The 24,853-nt window shown below is 54.0% G+C and overlaps 2 protein-coding genes across 4 annotated transcripts; one reads left to right on the top strand and one right to left on the bottom strand.

Moving 5' to 3' along the window:
* The first annotated feature begins 5,470 nt into the window (after positions 1-5,470).
* On the top strand, positions 5,471-15,464 carry CATSPER1 (cation channel sperm associated 1). 3 transcript variants are annotated; one of them, XR_637101.3, is made up of 12 exons: positions 5,471-7,244; positions 9,300-9,512; positions 10,533-10,646; positions 10,769-10,916; positions 11,225-11,316; positions 11,455-11,598; positions 11,782-11,845; positions 12,019-12,091; positions 12,208-12,268; positions 13,435-13,549; positions 15,051-15,165; positions 15,300-15,464. XR_637101.3 is itself a non-coding variant. In XM_003909534.4 (12 exons), the coding sequence occupies exons 1-12, from the start codon at positions 6,083-6,085 to the stop codon at positions 15,324-15,326; spliced, it is 2,289 nt and encodes a 762-aa protein (XP_003909583.2). In that variant the 5' UTR covers positions 5,471-6,082; the 3' UTR covers positions 15,327-15,464. The 3 variants fall into 3 exon arrangements, 1 of the variants encoding a protein (XP_003909583.2); XM_003909534.4 differs by having other exon boundaries at positions 13,435-13,510; XR_637102.3 differs by lacking the exons at positions 11,782-11,845; positions 13,435-13,549; positions 15,051-15,165; positions 15,300-15,464 and having other exon boundaries at positions 12,208-12,225.
* A 2,913-nt stretch (positions 15,465-18,377) lies between these two features.
* CST6 (cystatin E/M) lies at positions 18,378-20,491 on the bottom strand. The gene is made up of 3 exons (XM_003909539.5): positions 19,587-20,491; positions 18,932-19,057; positions 18,378-18,566 (listed from the first exon to the last, which is right to left on the bottom strand). The coding sequence occupies exons 1-3, from the start codon at positions 19,848-19,850 to the stop codon at positions 18,483-18,485; spliced, it is 474 nt and encodes a 157-aa protein (XP_003909588.1). The 5' UTR covers positions 19,851-20,491; the 3' UTR covers positions 18,378-18,482.
* Between the last annotated feature and the right edge of the window lie 4,362 nt (positions 20,492-24,853).

Genomic DNA, 24,853 nt, shown 5'->3' with positions numbered 1-24,853 from the left:
CGAGCTGGTCTCGAATTCCTGGCCTCAAGTGATTCACCTGCCTTGGCCTCCCAAAGTTCTAGGATTACAGGCGTGAGCCACCATGCCGACATTTCTTTTAGTTTTTAAAATTAAAAAGAAATATATTGCTAGGCCTGGTGGCTCACGCCTGTAATCCCAGCACTGTTGCCCAGGCTGGAGTGCAGTGACAAAATCTCAGCTCACCGCAACCTCCGCCTCCCGAGTTCAAGTGATTCTCCCACCGTGGCCTCCCGAGTAGCTGGGATTAGAGGCATGCACCACCAAACCCAGCTAATTTTTGTATTTTTAGTAGAGATGGGGTTTCACCATGTTGGCCAGGCTGGTCTCGAACTCCTGACCTCAGGTGATCTGCCTGCCTTGGCCTCCCAAAGTGCTGGGATTACAGTCGTGAGCCACCACACCCAGCCTGCCTGGCCAGATTTATTTATTTATTTATTATTTTATTTTATTTTATTTTATTTTATTTTATTTTATTTTGAGACAGAGTCTTGCTCTGCCACCCAGGCCAGAGTGCAGTGGCACAATCTCAGCTCACTGCAAGCTCTGCCTCCCGGGTTCACGCCATTCTCCCGCCTCAGCCTCCCAAGTAGCTGGGACTACAGGCACCCGCCAGCACGCCCAGTTAATTTTTTGCACTTTTAGTAGAGACATGTTTCACCGTGTTAGCCAGGATGGTCTTGATCTCCTGACCTCATGATCCGCCTGCCTCGGCCTCCCAAAGTGCTGGGACTACAGGCGTGAGCCACCGCACCCAACCTGCCTGGCCAGTTTTTAAAACGTTTTCAGGTTAGCTAGTCTTTGTTGAATAAAGGCAAACTGCATCATTACTTTCCATCTCCAAGAGTTTCTGACACCAGTGCCTCTCTGTGAAGAAAGCAGTGTGTTGTGATAACATCAAGTTTTTGTTTGTTGGTTTTGTTTTTTTCCAAGGACAGTAAAAATTCTTATGGAGCCAACCATTGATTTGAACCATCAGTATAAATGCCAAGGTAGTTCTTCCAAGACAGACTTTTTGATGATTCGTCATATGAAATGACATTAAATCTATCTTGGCTTTTTGTTTGTTTGGGAAAGCTGAAAAATTTTCTTGATGATCGTGCTGACCATTTACAGATCTTACTAGTGCTATAGCGTGGTAAGCATTCACCATTTTATTGATGAAATCAGTTGACTCATCAGCCAGGATAAAGATTAAGTTGTAGCCCGGCGCAGTGGCTCACGCCTGTAATCCCAGCACTTTGGGAGGCCGAGGAGGGTGGATCACAAGGTCAGGAGATCAAGACCATCCTGGCTAACACGGTGAAACCCCATCTCTACTAAAAATACAAAAATAAAATTAGCTGGGCACAGTGGTGGGTGCCTGTAGTCCCACCTACTCGGGAGGCTGAGGCAAGAGAATGGCGTGAACCCGGGAGGTGGAGCTTGCAGTGAGCCGAGATCGCGCCACTGCACTCTAGCCTGGGCGACAGAGCGAGACTCCCTCTCAAAAAAAAAAAAAGATCAAGTCGTTTTTCAGTTTATTATCAAGAAAACAAAAATAGGCCGGGCGCGGTGGCTCAAGCCTGTAATCCCAGCACTTTGGGAGACCGAGACGGGCGGATCACGAGGTCAGGAGATCGAGACCATCCTGGCTAACACGGTGAAACCCCGTCTCTACTAAAAAAATACAAAATACTAGCCGGGCGAGGTGGCGGGCGCCTGTAGTCCCAGCTACTCGGAGGCTGAAGCAGGAGAATGGCATAAACCTGGGAGGCGGAGCTTGCAGTGAGCTGAGATCCGGCCACTGCACTCCAGCCCGGGCGACAGAGCCAGACTCCGTCTCAAAAAAAAAAAAAAAAGAAAACAAAAATAAAATCCTGTTCAGTATCAGAGATCATGTCGTCAATATGTGAGGTTGCTGTTCTCTCTCAGGATAGAGTCTTTTCTTTCTTTCTTTCTTTTTCTTTTTTTTTTTTTGAGACGGAGTTTCGCTCTTGTTGCCGAGGCTGGAGTACAGTGGCGTGATCTCAGGTCACTGCAACCTCCACCTCCTGGGTTCAAGCGATTCTCCTGCCTCAGCCTCTCAAGTAGCTGGGATTACAGGCGCCTGCCACCACACCTGGCAAATTTTTGTATTTTTATTAGAGACGGGGTTTCAGCATGTTGGCTAGGCTGGTCTCAAACTCCTGACGTCAGGTGATCCATCCTTCTTGGCCTCCCAAAGTGCTGAGACTACAAGTGTGAGCCACCATGCTTGGCCTTTTTTCTTTTTCTCTTTTTTTTTTTTTTTTTTAAATAGACAAGGTCTTGCTCTGTCACCAAGGCAGTGGAGTTATCACGGCTCACTATAGCCTCAGCCTCTTGGACTCAAGTGATCCTCCTGCCTCAGCCTCTGGAGTAGATGGGACCATAGCATGCCACTGTGCTCGGCTAATTTTTAAATTTTTTATAGAGAGGGTCTTTCTCTGTTTTCCAGGCTGGTTTTGAACTCTTAGCCTCAAGTGATCCTCCCTCCTTGGTCTCCCAAAGTTCTGGGATTACAGGTGGGAGCCACTGTGCCTGGCCTATTATAGTACATTTAATTGTGAGGATTTCACATTTTTTGCAAGTTTCTTGTTTAGTCATCTGTCCTGCCCTTCTGTTTTATACCTTATTAGCCTCTGTGTTTTACAAATGAGTCTGACGGGTTAACGTGGGGTTTTTTAAAACATGGGCTGTGAAATGAAAGGGGAGAATTCTAGGCCTAGGTCCATGGACAAATCTGGTAAGGTTGGTTAGTGATAAAGAGTTACAACCTAATTGTAGTTAGGTTCTTTTCCATTTTGCTGGAGCCATTGCTACGTGTCTAACTGCAAATCACAGCCACTTGACAAGTAAATGTGCCATTTTAAAAAATATCTATTTGGGCTGGGCACGGTGGCTCACATCTGTAATCTCAGCACTTTGGGAGGTCGAGGCAGGAGGATCACCTAAGGTCAGAAATTTGAGACCAGCCTGGCCAACATGGTGAAACCCCATCTCTACTAAAAATACAAAAATGTGCCAAGTGCAGTGCTAGGCGCCTGTAATCCCAGCTACTTGGGAGGCTGAGGCAGAAGAATTGCTTGAGCCTGGGAGGCAGAGGTTGCAGTGAGCCAAGATTACGCCACTGCACTCCAGCCTGGCCAACAGTGTAAGACTGTCTCAAAAAAAAAAAAATTTTTTTTTACTATAATACTAACCTGCCTAATTCATGTTTTATCATGTTTACATCAACAGCAAAGTAGCAGGGAAGCAGCTGAGTCACAGCACTTACAAATTCTTTCTTTAGAAGGAAATTTTCCTCTGATTTTCTGTCACACCAGTTGAGTTTTGTTTGTTCCCATAAGTCAGTTGCTGGTGCATAAAGGGAGGTTGGGGAGGGAATTCAGTAGAGCAAGGACGATATCATCAGCCTCAACCTCCTCCCCAGGCCATGCGTGCTCACATACTATCAACAGACTTCCTGATGTCATGTTAAAAAATGAGAAAGACTCAACTGAATGAACACAGTCCTGCTTTTCTTTCTTTTTCCTTTTTTTTTTTTTTTTTTTTTTGTGAGACAAGATCTCACTCTGTCACCCAGGCTGGAATGCAATGGTGTGATCTCGGCTCACTGCAACCTCCGCCTCCTGGGCTCAAGCAATTCTCGTGCCTCAGCCTCCCAAGTAGCTGGGACTACAGGCGCACACCACCACATCCAGCTTATTTTTTTTGTATTTTAGTAGAGACAGAGTTTCACCATGTTGCCCAGGCTGGTCTCAAACTCCTGAGCTCAGCTGATCCATCTGCCTTGGCCCCCCAAAGTGCTGGGATTACAGGTGTGAGCCACCACGCCCGGCCCACACAAATTGTTTCTTTGTCTGCTGCTGGCAACAGATAGTGAGCTCCTTAAAACAGGAGCCATGTCTCTTTCATCGCTGGGAAGCCAGTAGCCGCTATGGACATGGCTCTGACCAAGCATTCAAGAAGCTGACACCCATAAGCTTCCAGAAGAGCTGCGCTGTGCACAATGAATTCAGCCTACAGGGCAAGCTCTGCGGTGGATTCCCAGGAGGAACACAGGAAAGCATGAAGGTTACGGATACAGACTTGGAGTAAGATAGCACTGATGGTAAGTTTTCATTCATCAAGCAACTCATTTATACTCTCTGAGCCACAGCACCTTTGTCTGTCAAATGGGGATAAACAATATCCACCATGTGGGGCTATTGTGAGGATTAAATTAAATGTGTATGGGCCGGGCTCGGTGGCACAGGCCAGTAATCCCAGCACTTTGGGATGTCGAGGTGGGCAGATTGTTTGAGGTCAAGAGTTCGAGAACAGCCTGACCAACAGAGTGAAACCCCATCTTTACTAGAAATACAAAAGAAATTAGCTGGGCGTAGTGGTGCACGCCTGTAATTTCAGCTACTTGGGAGGCTGAGGCAAGAGAATTTCTTGAATTCAGGAGGTGGAGGTTGCTGTGAGCTGAGACCATGCCACTGCACTCCACCCTAGGCGACAGAGCAAGACTCTGTCTCAAAAAAAAAAAAAAAGAAAAAAAGAAAAGAAAATGTGTATAAAGCAGTCCTCAATAAATGATGGCTGATAGTTTTATTTTGGTAATAACCCTAACAGGAGGTTTCCAGGATCAAGAAGAGAACAATAATGCCAATTAACATGTATTGGCCAGGCATGGTGGCTCACAACTGAAATCCCAGCACTTAGGGAGCACGAGGTGGGTGGATCATTTGAGGTCACGAGTTCGAGAGCAGCCTCGTCAACATGGTGAAATCCCGTCTCTACTACAAATACAAAAATTAGCTGGGTGTGGTGCGCACCTGTAGTCCCAGCTGCTAGGAAAGCTGAGGCAGGAGAATTGCCTGAACCCGGGAGGCAGAGATTGCAGTGAGGGAGATTGCGCCCCTGCACTCCAGCCTAGTGACAGAGTGAGACTCTGTCTCAAAAAAAAAAAAATTAGCCAGGGTGGGGTATAGTGGTGGGTGCCTGTAATCCCATCTACTCAGGGGGCTAAGGCAGGAGGATCACTTGAACGCGGGAGGCAGAGATTGCTGTGAGTGGAGATCGTGCCGCTACACTCCAGCCTGGGTGACAGAGTGAGACTGTCTCAAAAAAAAAAAAAAAAAAAAAAAAATAGGCCGGGTGTGGTGGCTCATGCCTGTAATTCCAGCACTTTGGAAGGGCGAGGCGGGCGGATCACAAGGTCAGGAGATCAAGACCATCCTGGCTAACACGGTGAAACCCTGTCTCTACTAAAAATACAAAAAGTTAGCCGGGCATGGTGGCGGGCGTCTGTAGTCCCAGCTACTTGGGAGGCTGAGGCAGGAAAATGGCGTGAACCTGGGAGGCGGAGGTTGCAGTGAGTCGGGATCGTGCCGCTGCACTCCAGCCTGGGCGACAGAACGAGACTCCTTCTCAAAAATAAAGTAAGAAATAAACAAACAACAACAACAAAAACTATGTATTATGCTGTTAATATAAGGTTTACATATCTTAACTTTTTTGATCCTGTGGGCTAGGTGTTCTTATTCCCATTTTACAGAGGAAGAAACCGAGGCATGGGAAAGTTCAGCAACAAGCCCAAGGTCACACACTTATTTAGGAGGGAGTCAGGCAGTCTTCACCCCAGAGCCAACTGACCTCTAGATGGGACTGGAGACTGGACCACTTGGACCATTTTCTTTCCAATAACAGGGCTAGAGCAGCTGATGAAGCCATGGTGCCCCATAGACTTCTTGGTCCAGCTTTGCCAGTGACCTGTGGGGTCCCCTAGGTCCAGTCCTTCCCTTTTCTTGACCTCGGTTTCCTCATTTACAATGAAGGAGTTTGACACAATAATTCTTGATTCTGAACTGTAGTCCAGGAAGAGACATTTGGGAATGAGGCCCTGGCCTGCTGGTGACATCATAGAGGGGGGAGTTCCACGAGAATAGTCAGGCCTTTCTGGAAGCCCAGGGCCACAGTCTGCACTGAGCTCGGCTCAGGAAGGAAGGGAAATCCAGGCGGGGCCTGTTGGGCCCAGGTCTGGAGTTCTGTTCGCTCCAGAGTTCCCAGCACAGTCATGGATCAAAACTCAGTGCCTGAAAAGGCTCAGAATGAGGCAGACACCAATAACACAGATACGTTCTTTCGCTCCCACTCATCACCCCCACACCACAGGCCAGGCCACAGCGGAGCTCTCCACCATCATGGCGTGCCTCAGCGACGTGGTGAATCTCACCACCCTCCGGAGTTCGAAGACTTCCACGACCAAGCCTTCTCCTCCCACATCCACCAATCTCAACACCACAGTGAGGCGTGGAATCATGGCAGAGCCCACGGCCCCACAGGCTTTGGCCTGGCTCCCTCTCAAGGCGCTGTCCCCTCCCACCATTCCTACGGTGAGGACTACCTTAATGAGCTCCACCGTGCTGGCAGAAGGCATCATGACGGGTCCCAATACAGTGGGTTCCATCAGCAGAATGACTCCCACTACCGTAAGGCGTCTCACCATGGCAGACGCCAATATCTCGGTGAGAATTTATCCCACTATTCCTCTGGCGTGCCCCACCACCCCAGCGAGGCTTCCTACCATGGTGGGTCCTACCTGCCCCATGGAGCCAATCCCTACAGTGAGTCCTTCCACCACAGCGAGGCTTCCTACCTTAGCGGGCTCCAACACGACGAGTCCCAGCATCACCAAGTCTCCCACCATGGCTGGTCCACCCACCACCAAAGCCACCACCATGGCAGGTCGCATCATCACGAAGCCCACCAGCATAGAAGGCCTTCTCATCACGGACAGATCCTTTCCCCTAATTCCTCTGTGGGGTCCTACCAGCATGGGATATCTGACCATCACAGCGAGTACCCCCATAGTGAGCATTCCCACCACACACAGTACCACCACCGGACCCACCGGCACCGAGACCACCACAGTACGCATCATTCCAGTCACCTCTATGGCGACTACCAGTCCAGGGACTACGTCCAGAGCACTTCCCAGCTCTCCATCCCACAAACGTCCTGGAGCCTGGTTCATGACGCCTCCGGCCCTGCTGCTTCTCATACAGGAGCCTTCCCCCCTCCTATGGCACACCCACGGGGCTCGGCCCACAGCATGACTCGGTCTGTCAGCCACTCACGTGCCGCCCAGAGGTCCAAAAAAGTTCATCCCTGGGATACCTCCACCAAAGATTCAGAAGACTGGGGCAAAGAAGAGGGGCAGTTTCGGAGACGCAAAAGTGAGTCTTTGCTGGGTCCCCCATGCCAACTCTGCTGCCTGGCACAGGTTCCAGACCTGATCTCGGGCCCGCACTGACCTTCCACAGATCATAAGGCCTGAACCTCCTGCATATGTCCCCCATTGGCTATTCATTCTCCTGACTGTTCATGGTCCCATCTTTTATTTTTTGAATTATGCACTTCTTTAGGCCATGAGGTGTTTGTTCATTCAGTCACTGCCTTCTTTATTCGTATGTCCACCAGTCAAACATTGACACTCATTCAGTGTGGGTGTGTGACCTGCCTGCACCATGGCAGCACAGGGAAAAATTCAACACAGTCGCTGCCCTCGAGGGGCCCAAGACTGGGGGTGGTCACTTAGCCGACCACAGATCATCCTGTGCTCCGGGCCTGCCGTCCTCAGAACATTGACCATGGTGGATCCTATCTGTCCAGATTTCTCCCACTCAACTGTGAGCTGCTTGAGGACAGAGATTAGGAGCTAATGCCTGAATGAGGGCCTTATTGGAGGGCAAGGAGGGACCATGGGCTTTAGCTCTCACTCCACCGAACCTTCTTCCTAGTAGTTCAATAAACGTGACAACAGGCCAGGCGTGGTGACTCACACCTGTAATCTCAGCACTTCGGGAGGCCGAGACAGGCGGATCACTTGAGGTCAGGAGTTCGAGACCAGCCTGGCCAACATGGTGAGATCCCGTCTCTACCAAAAAAAAGACAAAAATTGGCCAGGCATGGTGGTGCGTGCCTGTAATCCCAGCTACTCGGGAGGTTGAGGCAGGAGAATTGCTTGAACTCAGGAGGCAGAGGTTGCAGTGAGCCGAGATCATGCCACTGCACTCCAGCCTGGGTGACAGAGCAAGACTCCATAAGAAAAAAAAAAAAAACAAATAGGCCGGGCGCGGTGGCTCACACCTGTAATCCCAACACTTTGGGAGGCTGAGGTGGGCAGATTGTTTAGGAGTTGGAGACCAGCCTGGTCAATATGGCGAAACCTTGTCTCTACCAAAAAAATACAAAAATTAGCCAGGTGTGGTGGTGTGTGCCTGTAATCCCAGCTACACAGGAGGGTGAGGCAGGAGAATAACTTGAAGCTGGGAGGCAGAAGTTATAGTGAGCCAAGATCACGACACTGCACTCCAGCCTGGGCAACAGAGCGAGACTCCATCTCAGAAAACAACAACAAATAAAACATGACAACAGTCTCAGGAACAAGCAGACAGGGGCAAGTGTGTTATTAAATGGGGATGGGAAAGGCAACCCAGAGGAGGGAACATTTCATCAGGACCTTAAAGGGAGAGGATAAGTGCACCAAGAGGATGGGGTGATGAGGAGGTTGGGTTTTCCATGTGTAAGTTGCCACGTGAGCAAAGAAAGGCATGGAGACACAGGAGTGGGAGCCCTCAGGATCCCCAGAAGCCAACTCCAAATCCCCAACAGGCTGGCCCCTGCCACAGAAGGCACAGGACCAGCCTGTTGGGGATTTATTGGCCAGGGTGGTCTCGAACTCCTGGTCTCCAGGAGTGAGCTCCAGGTGCGAGCCATTACTTCTGGTCACAATTATCCCCATTTTAAAGACAAGAAAACGGAGACACAGAGCAGTAGTGAAGTCACGCAGCTGCTTAGGTAGAGCCGGGGAGAGCCTGGGAATCCAGGCTTGTGTGAGGCTCATGCTGAGGAGAGAGAGGACCCTGGGTGCTGGGGACAGCCCTGAGCGCACTCCTGTGTCCCTGCAGAGTGGTACTTCATAACCTTGGACTCCATATTCTTCTGCGTCTATGTGGTGGAAGCCGTGGAGGCCAGGAGTTCGAGACCAGCCTGGCCAACCTGGTGAAACCCTGTTTATACCAAAAATACAAGAATTAGCTGGGTGTGGGGCAGGCACCTGTAGTCCCAGCTACTTGGGAGACTGAGGCACGAGAATTCCTTGAACCCCGGAGGCGGAGGGCCAGCAAGCAGGTGGGAGTGACTATGGACGCTGAGCCAGGCTGGGGGGTGCCCGGGACCTCGTGTCCCCCACTTGCACACACTTGACTTTCTGGCCCTGTTCCTTTCAGCCGGCCGGCTCCAGCGGACCCACAAGAAGGGACACTCTACTAATCTCTTGCAGTGGCTGTGGGAAAAGCTAACCTTCCTCATTCAGGGCTTCCGGGAAATGATCCGGAAGCTGACCCAATCCCTGGCCTTTGAAACCTTCATCTTCGTCGTCGTCTGCCTCAACACCTTCATGCTGGTGGCCCAGACTTTCGCTGAAGTCGAGATCCGGGGCGGTAAGAGCCAGGGAGCCCTGTTCCCATGGAGAAGCCACCGATGCTGTTCCAGGACCTCCGTGGGCCTGATCCAGTGCCGGGCGGTTCACAGGACTCAGCTCACTAGATCCTCACCCCTGGGAAGTAGATGGCATTGCCCAGCGTTTAGAGAGCGTCTCGTAAAGACTCCGCTGAGGTCAGCCAGCCCGAGACAGAAGGACCAGCTAGGCGGGAGGCGGTGCTGTTCGCGCCGCAGCCACTAGGGAACGCATCTGCTCCAAATGTGCGACTGAGGGCGGCCGGGCGCCTGCAGCCTGAGCTTCGCGGGAAGGGCCGGGAACCCGAGAAGGCCCTGGAGGGGCGAGGGTGGAAGGCCCTGGAGGGGCGAGGGTGGAAGGCGCTGGAGGGGTGAGGGTGGAAGGCCAGGGAAGGCTGGGCCCTCTAATGTCATGGAGCAGGGTGAAGGACAGGAGCTGCCCGGCTCGTTGTCTCAGGCTCCAGTCTAAGCACTTCGCTTGTGTTCATGCATTTAATTCTCACAACTTTATCGAATGGACTTCAGTTATCCCTATTTTATTTTAGACGGAGTCTCGCTCTTTTGCCCAGGTTGGAGTACAGTGGCGTGATCTCGGTTCACTACAACCTCTGCCTCCCGGGTTCCAGTGATTCTCCTGCCTCAGTCTCCCAAGTAGCTGGGACTACAGGTGCCCGCCACCACGCCCAGCTAATTTTTGTATTTTTGGTAGAAACAGGGTTTCACCATGTTGGCCAGGCTGGTCTCAAACTCCTGACCTAAGGTGATCTGCCCGCCTCACCCACCCGAAGTGCTGGGATTACAGGCGTGCACCATTGCTCCCGGACACAATTAAACCCATTTTAAAGACAAGAAAACTGAGACACAGAGCAGTAGTGAAGTCGTGGAGCTGCTTAGATAGAGCCGGGGAGAGCCTGGGAACCTGGGCTTGTATGAGGCTCATGCTAAGGAGAGAGAGGACACTGGGTGCTCGGGACAGCTCTGAACGCGTTCCTGTGTCCCTGCAGAGTGGTACTTCATGGCCTTGGACTCCATATTCTTCTGCATCTACGTGGTGGAAGCCCTGCTCAAGATCATCACCCTGGGTCTCTCGTACTTCTATGACTTCTGGAACAATTTGGGTGGGTGGGGCTGGGGCCAGGCCGTGTGTGTTTAGTCTCAGGGAGGCTCAGGATGAGAGAACGGTGGGGAAGGGAGCGCTGGTGTTGGGAGCCCGCCAGGCTCAGGAACCCTGTGCCCTCAGACTTCTTCATCATGGCCATGGCCGTGCTGGACTTCTTGCTGATGCAGACCCACTCCTTCGCCATCTACCACCAAAGCCTCTTCCGAATCCTCAAGGTCTTCAAGAGCCTGCGAGCGCTGAGGGCCATCCGGGTCCTGCGGAGGCTCAGGTCAGTGGCCACGGCTCCCACCTGGGGTGGGGACTCCAAAGGAAGAGGGGACACAGACCGGGTCCCCCAAGAAATCCACTGTGACCTGCTCAAGGGATGGGGGCGCCGGAGGCTGCTGACCCCAGCCTGCTTCTGCCTCCTGCCATGCACTGGAATCAGCCCCTTCATTTTTCCAGAGAGGGGCCAGGACTCACCCAAGTCACCAGCAAGTCAGGAGCCTCCTGCCTTCAGCGCCAGCTGTGGCTGCTAGGCACAAACACCCCCCTGCCCCACTGATGACTCTGCCCCCGCTCCATTTCTGCCCACAGATTCCTGACCAGCGTCCAGGAAGTGACAGGGACCCTGGGCCAGTCCTTGCCATCCATCGCAGCCATCCTCATCCTCATGTTTACCTGCCTCTGTATCCTGGTGCTGCAGGGGCTGGGGTGGGGGCCTGAGGGGTTGCAGTGAAAGGGGTGCGGGGAGCAGGGATGGGGCAGGAGGAGGGGTGCTGGGACAGGGATAGGACTGAGAGCCCAGTTTGGCCCTGAACAGCCAGTGCTCTTCTCCGCGGTCCTCCGAGCACTGTTCCGCAAATCTGACCCCAAGCGCTTCCAGAACATCCTCACCACCATCTTCACCCTCTTCACCTTGCTCACGCTGGATGACTGGTCCCTCATCTACATAGACAGCCGTGCCCAGGGTAGAGCAGGCCCCAGGCGGCAGGGAGGGCAAGGGATTGGGGGGGTGGACCGGCCAGGGCTTGGTGACCCCATCGGCAAAGTGGGGCTTCTGATGCCTGCATGTCAGAGTGTGGGGAGGGAGCAGGTCGTGGTTGGGGGTGGCAAGCACAGCCTGACTGTGCCCTCTGGCCTGCTCCCCCTAGGCGCCTGGTACATCATTCCCATCCTCATAATTTACATCATCATCCAGTACTTCATCTTCCTCAAGTGAGGACTCGCCCCTGCTGTGCTGCCCAGCACCACCCGTGCTTCCTCCTCCCCCTGGGACCCTCACCCCAGCCCTCTCACCCTGGTCGTGCCACACTGAACCCACAGGAAGTACAGGGTGCCCCTCTCCTCTGGCCTCTTCACTGAGGGCACACTCCTGTCCCCTTCTCCAGCCTGGTGATTACTGTCCTGGTGGATAGCTTCCAGATGGCGCTGTTCAAAGGCCTCGAGAAAATGAAGCAGGAGGTACCAAGTGGGGTGGGACAGGTGGACCAGATCAGGAAGCTGGAGGAGTAAGGCCATGGGGCTCCAGGGTTGAGCAGGCCTGGGACTCTGACAGATCTGAGGCCTCTTCTTCCCAGAGGGCCGCCAGGATCCAAGAGAAGCTGCTGGAAGACTCACTGACGGAGCTCAGAGCCGCAGGTACCAGCTCAGCCCGCCCTGGCCTCACCTGCCAGTGGAGGCCAGTCTCTCCATCCCCCTAACCTCCCTCCACAGATACAGAATTCCAGACTCAGTTTTAGAGTTTTAGAATTTGAGACTCAGGAGGACTTTAGTCCAGAGGACTCTAGGACAATCCTCCCAAAGCCATTTAAACTGCTTGTCAAATCGTTGTGGTTTTTTTGTTTGTTTGTTTGTTTGTTTTTTTGAGATGGAGTCTTGCTCTGTGGCGCAGGCTGGAGTGTGGTGCTGCAATCTCTGCTCACTGCAACCTCGGCTTCCCAGGCTCAAGCAATCCTTCCATCTCAGCCTCCTGAGTAGCTGAGACTGCAGGCATGCGCCAGCACACTCACCTAACTTTTTGTTTGTTTTTTTAGTAGAGGTGGGTTTTCACCATGTTGGCCAGGCTGGTCTCAAACTTGAATTCCTGACCTCAGATGATCCTCCCACCTCAGCCTCCCAGAGTGCTGAGATTACAGATGTGAGCCACCACACCTGACTGTGCTTGTCAAATCTTAAAAGACCTACTAGGGGCCGGGCATGGTGGCTCACGCCTGTAATCCCAGCACTTTGGGAGGCCGAGGCAGGCGGATCACCTGAAGTCAGTAGTTTGAGACCAGCCTGGCCAACATGGTGAAACCCCGTCTCTACTGAAAGTACAAAAATTAGCTGGGCGTGGTGGTGGGCTCCTGTAATCACAGCTACTCGGGAGGCTGAGGTGGGAGAATCACTGGAACCCGGGAGGCAGAGGTTGCAGTGAGCCAAGGCGACAGAGCAAGACTCTGTCTCACACACACAAAAAAAAAAAAAAAAAAAAGAAGAAAAGAAAAAATACGTTCTAATTGGCTAGGCCTAAGTTACCTGTCCTTGAAGCTGGGGGATGGGGCTAACCTCAGCCAGAGGACTTGGACTAAAAGGGGGTAGAAGTGATTTGTTCCTCAGGAAAATTGGGGTACTTCTTCCAGAAGTGGGGTGGGTGCTGGACGAGCAAACAAAGGGAACTGCATCATGCGGCACGCCCGGGGAAGCAACCTCCTGGAGCAGCCTGTACAGAAGCTCCATTAGCCCTTATCTTCCTGACACATGGGGTTCCTCTGCCTCTTCTCCAAATCCAGGCCTTGACCTCACCCTTCTTTCTCTACATCCAGAGCCCAAAGAGGTGGCGAGTGAAGGCACCATGCTGAAGCAGCTCATTGAGAAAAAGTTTGGGACCATGACTGAGAAGTGAGGAGACAGGAAGGGAGTGAGGCCTGGGGTGTAAGGGTGAGGCCTGGGGGCCTGGCTGGAGGGTTGGGAGGGAAAGGGACATTGCCTGCCCCTCTAGAACGGGATGGAGTGCTGAGGCTTGCGGATGAGCCTGTGGGTGCAATGTGGAGACCCTGAGTGGCTTCTGCACGCCCAGAGGTGTGTGTGCCACCTGGCTAATCCCAGCAGCAGAGATTCCACCCATTCCTTCACCCCAGAACCATCCCCAACCTTTGTGAGGTCTGGGCCCTGTGAGGGCTCCAGGGACCCAAAGAGGACACAGACTCAGCCCCTGCCCATGAGGACCCCACCTCTAAAGCCCTGTATTGGGCCGTGGAGGCTGAGTAGACTTCAGCCAAGTGGAGGGATAATGAGGTAGTTGGAGGAACAGCTTAGATCAAGGCCTGGAAGCCAGATGCTCAACCTCCATTCCTGTCCACTTGAGTGGCCAGCTGGGCCAGGACATCTGGGAACTCTGTCACCCAGGCTGGAGTGCAGTGGTGTAATCTAGGCTCACTGCAACCTCTGCCTCCTGGGTTCAAGCTATTCTCCCACCTCACCCTCCCGAGTAGCTGGGATTACAGGTGCATGCCACGACGCCCGGCTATTTGTGCGTGGTTTTTTTCAGTAGAGGCAGTGTTTCACCATGTTGGCCAGGCTGGTCTCGAACTCCTGACCTCAAATGATCCGCCTGTCTCGACCTCACAAAGTGATGGGATTACAGGCGTGAGCCACCGCGCCTGGCCTCTCACTTATCTTTCAAACTCGGCTCATTGACGCTGCCTCCAGAAGTCTTTCCAGGCCCCCAGCACCGGGCAAGGTTTCCCTCCTCTGGGCCCCTCAGAACCCAACTTCACATCTCAAGGTGTCAGCAGCTGTCTGGCTCTGAGGGCAAGCTGTCTCTCGTTAATCTCCATCTCCTCTGAGGCCAAGCTGTCTCTTGTTCATCTCCAGCTCCTCAGAGCACCTTGCTGTGTTCATTGTTTCCAGTGTTCTTTGATGAATAGTTGACAAGATGGCCGGGAGGGTGTGAATGGGACAATGAGTAATGTAGTGGGCGCATGAGTGGGTGGATGGACAGGTGGATGACTGACTACACTGCATGGTGAAGGTGTTAATGGGTGGGTGGGGGGTGGCTACAGGGAAGAGCAGGTGGATGGAGGGGGAGGTGAGTTGTGAGTGGCTAGAGGGCCAGATGGTGAGTGACTGGATAAAGTGGGTGGATGGATGGACAGACGGTTGAGTGGGCGTATGGGGAGGAATGGGGCAGATCAATGGGTGGGTGGAGGGATGGGTGGTTAGGAAGATAAACAAAGCCAGAAGCCTCTACGCTACAGGCAGACTTGGGCACTTTCTCATATCTGGAAAAGGAGACCTCCTGGAAATAAAGGTCTGCAGTCATATAAATTTTGTGGGGAGGAGGCAGGCAAGAAGAGCCTCTGGGTGCTTCTGGGGTCCAGTAGGCCCAGCCAGCAGGTCAACCCAGCCCATCTCTGCGACCCCCACCCATCACCCGCAGGCAACAGCAGCTCCTGTTCCATTACCTGCAGCTGGTGGCAAGCGTGGAGCAGCAGCAGCAGAAGTTCCGCTCCCAGGCAGCTGTCATCGATGAGATTGTGGACACCACATTTGAGGTGAACCAGGCAGGAGCGGGAAGGTGCTGGCGAGGGGCTTGTAGCCAGAAGTGTCCCCAAGTAACAGCCCCATGGGGATCGGAGAGGGCAGAGGCTGGTTCATTCACCCACCCATGCCCCACTAACCCCTGCAGGCTGGAGAAGAGGACTTCAGGCAGTGACCCCAGGAGGACACCAGATACAGACTTCAACCCCTGGCAGTCTGCCCACCTGGGTGCACTGGGACGGATCCCCAAATCTGCTGGAAGGATTGTCCAGGCCCTGCAGAGCGGGGGCCCCAATAGAGTTTTTAAACCCCAGGAGGCTCCATGTCCTCACTGGCTAGGCCAAGGCGCAGGGAAGGGAATTGGTGCACATTCACGAACGAGTGTGAGCCGGTGCTCGCTATGAAAGGGGCTGCTCTTGATTCCCTCCAGCCCTACCAGGGCCCGCATGCTAACTCAGCCCAGCAGGGCATTAACAGCAGCTGGAGGGGTGAGGCAGAACGTGGGCTGAGCTCAGGTGTCGGTGGTGCCGGGAGAGCCGAGGAGGCAGTAACCCTGCTTTGGGGAGGAAGGCCCATCTGGCCCAAGAGTCATGAGAAAAAGAATAGGCCTGAACACCCCAGGGTTGCCAGGGCCTGGGGGCCCAATGGGCTCCAGGAATGGGGACTCAGAGCCCGGGAACTCAATCCTGCCAGGACCCTCAGCTCCAGGAGAAGAGCACCAACCAGATGGGGATGTCATGAACCCAGAGGTCAGAGGTCATTGTCATATCCTGCCCTTCCTGGGGTCAGACTCTAGAGCCCACTGAGGGGAGGTGGAGTCGGGGCTTCTCAAGTCCTTCTGGCCTCAGGGCAAGGGGCGGGCAGGGATGTGTGGAGGACCTTGCTGCTGGGAGAGGGAAGCAGGGAATGAGGCTGAAGGCTGCGCCCCACAGCCTGCTCTAGGACTTAGATGACCTCCGGACTGATAGCCTGAGCCTAGGCTGGATGTCCAGAGCCCCTGTCCCCATGGCTGGGGGTGACAGTGGGACACTGGCTTATGCTGGGTGCTGGAAACCTAGCACTGAGTAAAGTGCAAGCCTTGCCCTGGCCCCAGGGGTCTCTCCTTGAGTGGAGGGTTTTCCATTATCTACAATAGCCATCTCACCTCTAGTAGAGGTGAATCCAGGGTGCAGTTCAGGCCAGAGGGAGTCAGGAGCGGGAGCTGAAGGGCAATAGTTTTTTGCCAACCCTCCCATCTCTGGGCCAGACCAGTCAGTGCTGTAGCTTCCAGGGCCCCAGGACAGAATAAGCACCTCTTTCCTGGTCTGGCTGAAGGCACTGGCTGGCCCAGGACCCAGGAATAGACTGTGTGGAGGAAATGCCATATGGGATTTGGGCACAGATGCCAGGGGCAGGGAGGTCACCGGGCAGGTGTCTCTGGGCCTTGCTTCTCTCCACCACCTCACACCTCACACATTCATTCAGCAGGCATTTCCTGCCCCCCACCCCCTGCCTGCCCAATGCTGGGAGCCCCTGCTTGGTGGCAGATGGGAGCCCTTCTAAGCAGCAGGCCCCCCACACACCCTGGGCTGTCTGAGCTGCCACATCTGACAAGCTTGAGCAGAAACAGGGCTGGATGTCGTCTCCCGGGTCCCCAGCTCCTGTCAAATGCCACCCCTCAGCTTCTCACTCCCAGGTGGGACCCAGGATCTACTTCCTGTTTCCTCGTCCCTATCCCAATATGGGCTCCGAAGGCAGATGGCAGGGCCTGGGAGCTGGGGCTGCTGCTCATTAGGCCCTAGCCTTGGGCAGGGGACTAGGCAGGCACAAGCAGGGTGTGAGGCCTTGTCAGAAAGGAAGGGCCGTGGGATGCTCTCCACAGCCACTGCGGTGCTGCCTGCCTGGGCCTGATGGTACCGACACCTAGCACCCCCAAGGCCCATATCCCAAGTGTGGGTGTGTGCTGGTGCATCTGAGGAACACCTCTGGGTGTGGCACGTGGGTCCTTGGGTTGTGTTTGGGTTTTGTGTGTACATCTCCAGGTTGTTTCTCTAGGGTGTGTTGCTTGTGTGCTCATGAGTTGCTAGGCTGTGTTTCTCTGGGTATGCATGTGATATCTGCCAGCATCTGAGTGTGTGCTGTGGGTGTCTGTGTGTGTATGTCTGGTGTGTTGTGCTTTGGGTGTATGCGTGTGTATATGTATGGGGGAGTATGAATTGCAGCCACACATTCAGGTGTGCAAATGTTGCAATGCCGCTTTCTTTTTTGAGATGGAGTCTTGCTCTGTCTCCCAGACTGGAGTGCAGTGGCGCAATCTGGGCTCAATGCAACCTCTGCCTCCTGGATTCAAGAGATTCTCCTGCCTCAGCCTCCCGAATAGCTGAGATTACAGGGGCCTGCCACCACACCCAGATAATTTTTGTATTCTTAGTTGAGACGAGGTTTCACCACGTTGGCCAGGCTGGTCTTGAACCCCTGACCTCAGGTGATCCACCCTCCTCAGCCTCCCAAAGTGCTGGGATTACAGGCATGAGCCACTGCACCCAGCCACGATGCTGTTTTCTTTAAATGACATTACATTGAATCTGTCCCCTCACCCCTCCTGTGGGTGGCAGACAAGCTCTGTCCCTCTAGGGCTCCCAGTCTAGCCCCTTTCAGGCATCTTGCCCAGGGCAAGGCATGAGAGGCGTCCTTGTGGTGTGGAGCCCACAGCCTGGACTGAGAAGCACTGTCCTAGCCCTCATGGTCTCTTGGCCTGCAGGGACTCTGCCATCATTGGGCCACATGCAGGTGGAGGAATCTTACAGGCCGGGAGCTCAGCGTCCTGGGTGAGGACACTGCCTGCTTGAAGCCCCACATGCCACCCATGAGCTCCTCCTGGGGCTGAGCAGGAGCAGAGCACAGACTCCTCCTCGGAGTGCTCCCAGGCAGCCGGCCCTGTTCTTGTCTCCGGGCATCGCCCCCGCTCTGTGAGTCTGCCCCCACCCCTTACCTCTGAGAATATCGGGAGTCTCTGGCTATGTGTGGGGGCTCCAAGGTTTGTTTCTCTCTGCCTGTGATGCTGGGGTGTTTGGAGGGCTCCACATTTGGAGGCTCAGCCCTGCACCTTCAGCACTGTCTGGGCTGGGACAGCAGCAGCTCTGCTGCAGGTGGCAGGGTGACCTCTCAGCTTGGGCGCGGGAGCTGGGAGCTGCCAGAAGTGGGGGTGGGGGATGGGGGCAGAAGTGAAGCACTGAGAAGAAACCAATGCAAGAAGCAGCACTGGCCATTTATTGTGACAGATACGGCCCATGGACCTGAAGTACCCTCCACCGTGGCCCCAAAACAAATGGCCTTCGCCCTCAGGGACTTATCACACCTGCACACAGTTGTGCTTTAGGAGCTGAGAGGAGTTCTGCCAGGGAACCACAAGGACCTCAAAGTCACAGCGCAGCTTCTGTAGAGAGAATATAGGGGAGAAGGAGGGGTGAGCCCAGCCTCGACCTGTCTCCTCCCAATAGCCAGCCCTCTGCCTGCCAGGCCAATCCAGGGCAAGAAAAGGGCAATCACTGACCCAACGGATGTCAAGCCACATGGCCGGGACTAGACTCCAGATCTTGGTAGCCAACTTCTCCATTCCCCAAGGAAGCCCCAGCTTCCTTTCTGCACCCCATCTTGGCCCAGAGGCTGACTCATCCAGAAGGCCGACAGGTTCAGCCAGACATCTGGACATCTGCATGTCCAGCCAAACCAGTTCAGGCTGGACAACCTGAGTGCCTGAGGCTCTGGGGAGGGCTGGGGCTGGAGAAGCCCAGCTGTTACCTCCTGCTGCGCCCCTGCTGCAAGGGGGCAGGTGGTGAGGTCCACGTGGTCTCCAGCGACCCTGGTCTTGCGGCAGTCTGTGCTCCCCATCTCCATCGTCAGGAAGTACTTGATGCCGGCCACCAGCTGGGGACATAGGGTAGGGGCAGGTCGGGGGTCTTGACCCTTGATCCTCACTTCTCACCTCCCAGCATATTCTCCTGTTGCCCCCAGGCACTCAGGTGGGGAGAGAGGGGGAAGGGATGATTCAGACCTGGGGTCCGGGGTGGTGGAAGTTCTGGTGGGTGTGGAGGGAGGAGAGGCCTGGAGGCTGAGCCCCACCAGCAGCCTGGGCAGACATCAGACATGCCCCACCTGGGGAACTGCCCACTGTCCCCATCTGCCTTCCCTTCTCCCCGATCTACCCCATCAGGGCAGAGACTAGGACCAGGCAAGCCAGGAAGGCAGGTAGTGCATGCAATACAGGATTGAATGATGTCTTTCCTTGAAATTTAGATGGCTGCCCATTGTGGAGTTTTGGCATTAATTCGATTTTTTAAATATTGCATGAAAATATCCCGGTAGCGCTTTCGGGCCCCCTCCATGCAAGCCCGGGCAGTGCCTGTGGCCTCCCCGCCTGGGCCAGTATCCCCTGCCAGCACCCCGCCCGCCGCACCTGGCTCTGTGCCTTGATAATGTGCGTGTCTCGGAAGTAGTAGAGGCTGTTGCTGCCCATGTTGTAACTGGCCACGGCCGCCTGCGCCGCCTTCTGCACCTGCGGGTCGTCGGGCGACAGGTCCTGGCGTTCTCCGACCATGCGCTCCTGCGGCCGGGCCCGGGCGTCGCGGGGCAGCGCCAGGAGGCAGAATGCGACCAGGGCCAGGCCCAGCGCCAGCGGGAGGCTCGAACGCGCCATGGCCGTCAGTGCCATCGGAGCCATCAGAGCTGTGAGTGCCGAGCCTGCGACCGCGCAGCTTTTACCTGCTGGGCCGCCCCGCCCGACGCCCGCGGTGCGCCCCCGCCGCCAGGAGCTGGGGCGGGGCTCGAAGTTGCCGGTTTCCGGGGTCCTGCGAGGTTCAGGGAGCCCAGGAGGTCGAGGGGGCGGCGCGCACCCGCGTGCCAAGACGCTTCCCTGCCCTCCAGGACACACCTGGCCCAGGGAGGGAGAGGACAACGAAGGTCCCCAGCAACAAGTGCCAGTAAAGGGACGGTTCACGGGAGGGCTGTCCAGAGTGAACTACCAACCGCAGCTCTTCGTGGGCTCTTACTGTTGCCACCATTTCCTAGCTGTGTGACCTCGGAGAAGTCACTTAACCACTCGCTGCCTCAGTTTCCTCTTCTGTACAATGGGTGTTGTGAGGATTCAGTGAGCTGAAACAGGTAAAGTTCTTAGAAGCGGCCTGGTGCTGCATAAACAGCAGGTGAGTAGGACACATTACTGCTCAGCGCTGCCTGACAACCTTCCTGGAGCACCAGTGACTAATGTTTCCACCTGGCCAGGCGCCTAGGCATGCTTGTAATTCCAGCACTTTGAGAGTCCAAGGTGGGAGGACTACTTGAGCCAGGGTGTTCAAGGCTGCAGTGAGTCGCAATCTCACCACTGCACTCCAGCCTGGGCGACAGAGCTAGATGCTGATTCAAAAAAAAAAAAAAGAGGGCTGGGTGTGAGGGCTCAAGCTTGTAATTCCAGCACTTTGGGAGGCTGAGGCAGGCAGATCACTTGAGGTAAGGAGTTCAAGACCAGTCTGGCCAACATGGTGAAACCCCCTCTCTACTAAAAGTACAAAAATTAGCTGGGCGTGGAGGCGCACACCTGTAATCCCAGCTACTCAGAAGGCTGAGGCAGGAGAATTGCTTGAACCTGGGAGGCGGAGGTTGCAGTGAGCCAAGAGGGCGCCACTGCGCTCTAGCCTGGGTGACAGAGAGAGACTGTCTCAAAAAAAAAAAAAAAAAAAAAAAAGTCTTCACTTTACAGAGAAGGGAAAAATGGATTTGCCCAAAGACACCGGCGGAAAATAAATGGTGACACTGGTTTCGGTGTGCTGGCAGTCTAAGTCAAATCTGTGATCTTAAACCAGACTGAGCCCAAAGGACACAAACTGCCCAGAAGGAGGGTGTGTCAGTCATGTCAGGTCTGCCATCTTACTGACCGCATGGCTTTGGGCAAGCCCCTCAACCTCCCAGACAGAGCCTCTGTGTCCTTGTCTGAAAGACACCTTATCTCCTAAGTTTGTTCTGATATTGATGTTTCGAATCTGGCTCTCCTATAGATACAGTGAGCATGTGCTGGAGGTACCAGCAAAGAAGGCCCATGACTGTGTTTTTAAAGACTCCAATAATTGCCAGGCACGGTAGCTCATGCCTGTAATCCCAGCACTTTGGGAGGCCAAGGTGGGCAGATCATTTGAGGACAGGAGTTCGAGACTAGCCTGGCCAACAGGGTGAAACCCCATTGTAGCCCGCAGGGACATAGGGGGACTGAACAAAGCCAGGCAAACGCGGGAATAAAAGACAAGAGACAAAAGAGTATTATTTGGAAGAAGCGGTCAGGGGGCACCTTGCCTCTAGTGGACAAGGGCCCTGAGCTTTACCCAGCCCTCCGTATTTATTAGGCAAAAGAGATAGCGAGAAAGGGGGGGTGTTTGTCGAGTATGTCAGGTAGTTGTCAGTCAGCCATTTGGCCCATAGCAGGCTTGTGAGACTGCATCCTTTGAACAATAGGTGCTAATTTTCTCAGTAGATAACTTGAAGGAGCACAGCGCAAGGGAGTGAGGCCCTCAGCAAACCTTTTGGTGGCAGGACAGTGGGAGTTTGCCCACATCCTGCATTCGTGATAAACAGTTTGCTGTTTGATCATATAGCCTTCAGTGGAATGCCGAGTTGGTCACGATCCCTTTGGCCTTTTTGGCTCCCAACACCCCATCTCTACCAAAAATACAAAAATTAGTTGGGCGTGGTGGTGCACACCTGTAGTCCCAGCTACTTGGGAGGCTGAGGTGGGTGAATCACTTGAACCCGGGAGGCAGAGGTTGCAGTGAGCTGAGACCACGCCACTGCACTCCAGCCTGGGTGACAGAGCAAGACTCTGTCTCAAAAAAAAAAGACTCCAATAATTAATAGATCAGGGTGGTGATCTGTTAATCACGTGGTGATCTATTAATCACACGGTAGCTCACACCTGTAATCCCAGGACTTTGGGAGTCGGAAGCAGGAGGATCACTTGAGGCCAGGAGTTTGAGACCAGCCTGGGCAACATAGTGAGCCCTCATCTCTACCAAAAGATCTAAAATAAATTAGTTGTGCATGGTGGTGCACGCCTGTGGTCCCAGCTACTCGGGAGGCTGAGGTGGGAGGATTACTAGAGTCTGGGAGGTTGAGGCTGCAGTGAGCAGTGATAGTGCCACTGCACTCCACCTGGGTGACAGAGCAAGACCCTGTCTCAAAACAAACAAACAAACAAACAAAAAACAGATGAAAAGCAGTGTTGAAGTAGTCAACTCAGGAAAAGTCTGGATTTTGTTGAAAAAAAATTTTTGTATGTGTGACAGAGCTCTGTCAGCCAGGCTAGAGTGTAGTGGCACTATCATAGCTCACTATACCTCAACTTCCTGGCTTCAAGCAATCCTCCCATCTCAGCCTCCCAAGTAGCTGGAACCACAGGTGCATGCCCCCATACCTGGTTAATTTTTTTCACACCTGGCTAATTCTTAAATTTTTTTGTAGAGATGGGGGTCTCACTGTAGTGCCCAGGTGGGTCTCGAATGCCTGGCCTCAAGAGATCACGAGATCCTCCCACCTCAGCTTCCCAAAGCACTGGGATTACAGGCAGGCCTTGCTGGAATTATTTGTGTGCATTTTAGAGTTCACTGTAGTTTGTACTTGTAATTCCATGTTGCTGGGGGACAGAGGCTTATTGTCCCTAGGGCACTAAGATCTTTTTTTTTTTTTTTTTTGAGACGGAGTCTTGCTCTGTCACCCAGGCTGGAGTGCAGTGGCCGGATCTCAGCTCACTGCAAGCTCCGCCTCCCGGGTTCACGCCATTCTCTTGCCTCAGCCTCCTGAGTAGCTGGGACTACAGGCGCCCGCCACCTCGCTGGGCTAGTTGTTTTTGTATTTTTTAGTAGAGACGGGGTTTCACCGTGTTAGCCGGGATAGTCTCGATCTCCTGACCTCGTGATCCGCCCGTCTCGGCCTCCCAAAGTGCTGGGATTACAGGCTTGAGCCACCGCGCCCGGCCGGCACTAAGATCTTGCAGTGCTTAGAGCCTCCAGGGGCTTCACTGGGGCTTGGAAGAGGTGCTAGGTCACAGTACATAAAGAGCAGCTGGCAGCCCTCATTGGGATGGATATTGTGTATAGTCATCCAGCGTGTCACCCTCCCTTCCTGATTCTGGGCCTTAGAATTCCAGGACCACAAAAGGAAGTGATTTCCCACACAGAGACCTAGACCAGAGCAGTCACTCACTGCCCAGGGCAGCTGCCAGCCTGCTACCTGCCTCACTTCCTCAGCCCAGCTGTGGAAAACCAACTCTGCCATCTTCCTGGGATTCTAAGGAACCGTCCCAAGTTCCTGGCAGCCTCAGGTGTCTGGCTTAAAGGGACAGACTCCAGTTTGTGGAAGTGCTGGCCGAGCTTGAGTTGATCAGGAGGATGACGCCTGGCCAGGACTCTGAGCTGAGAGCCTGGGAGGGGTAGAGGAAGAGGCCCAGGATTGTGCCACAGGGGCGAGGTGGGAGAAGCAGCTCCCCTAGGCCTGCTGTCTCATCACTTGGAGCTTAGCCATAGCCCCAGGTACCTCCAACACTCTCTCAAAAACTAGCCAAGGCCTGTCTGCGACTCGACTCACCATGGGCACTCACCCCACCTGCCACTGCTTTGTGCTGATGCCAAGGACTCTTTTGCAGTACAACCTAGCAATTTCTGAGCACTTTTCACCCACTAATTCTCACAAGCACCCTGAGGGAGTACACATTATCCTCACTTTGCAGATGAAAAAGTTAATCAGAGAGGTTGGGACACTTGTATAAGGTCACACAGCTAGAATTGGTATCTTGGTGAGAAAAGGTGGGGAGCGGGGTTAACAATGATAAGAGCTCTTGCTGTGTGCCAGGCCTTGCGCCAGGGATTCAATGTATGTTCTTTCTTTCCCATAGCAGCTGCAGAGGCAATGATTATCACCTCTTCCTACAAGGAGGAAATGGGAGGTCAAAGGGGAAGGGTAGTGGTGGGTCCTGGCGCATGAGTCCTTGGCTGCTCTACAGGGCTATGAGGTCTACTGTGCATGGTGTAGGGTTGTTTCTGGCAGGTGGGGTGTCCCTGAGTAGACTTTCCTGGGGCCTGACTCCATCCTGTCTGGATCACTCTGGCTTCCAGGAGGTTTGGGCCAAACGTGAGCTTGAGGTTGGTCAAATGTACTGGCCACAGGGCACAAACTCCAGTTTTGCAGTGGCCCAGACATCCCAACCCAGGTTGTCCACAGCACCCCTCTCTTGCCCCTGGCGTGATGGGTAGAGATGACCAGGGCAGGTTCTTGACATCTCCTTCCCTCTGGGATCAGGCCCTCCAAGGCCTTGGTGCTTCCCCCAGAACCCTGTTCCTTGAACCTTCAGTTGGGCAGAGGATATTGCCCTCCCCCAGGGCTCTGCAGTCCCATATCCTGAAAAGGAGATCCTTCGGCAAGGAAACCTGTAATCCAACAGGGATTAAAGCTCCCCTCTGGGGAGGAGCGCTCCTAAGCGCTGCTGATTCACTGGTTGAATCTTCACAACCCTGCACCAGCTGGCAAGGAGGCTGTAGCTCAAGGGAGTGAAGCAACTTGCTCCAGATTGCATGGGGAGCAAAGGCCCAGAATCAGGCCTGGCTGGCTCTTCAAGGCTGCCATCAGTCAAGGTTGGGAGTGACAGGAAAGAGCCCTGGTCCCTGCAGGGAGAGGCCACCCTGGAAG

Source organism: Papio anubis, chromosome 12, assembly GCF_008728515.1.
Source record: "Papio anubis isolate 15944 chromosome 12, Panubis1.0, whole genome shotgun sequence".
In the NCBI taxonomy this organism is placed as follows: Eukaryota; Metazoa; Chordata; class Mammalia; order Primates; family Cercopithecidae; genus Papio; species Papio anubis.
This window is presented reverse-complemented; position numbering and strand designations above follow the sequence as displayed.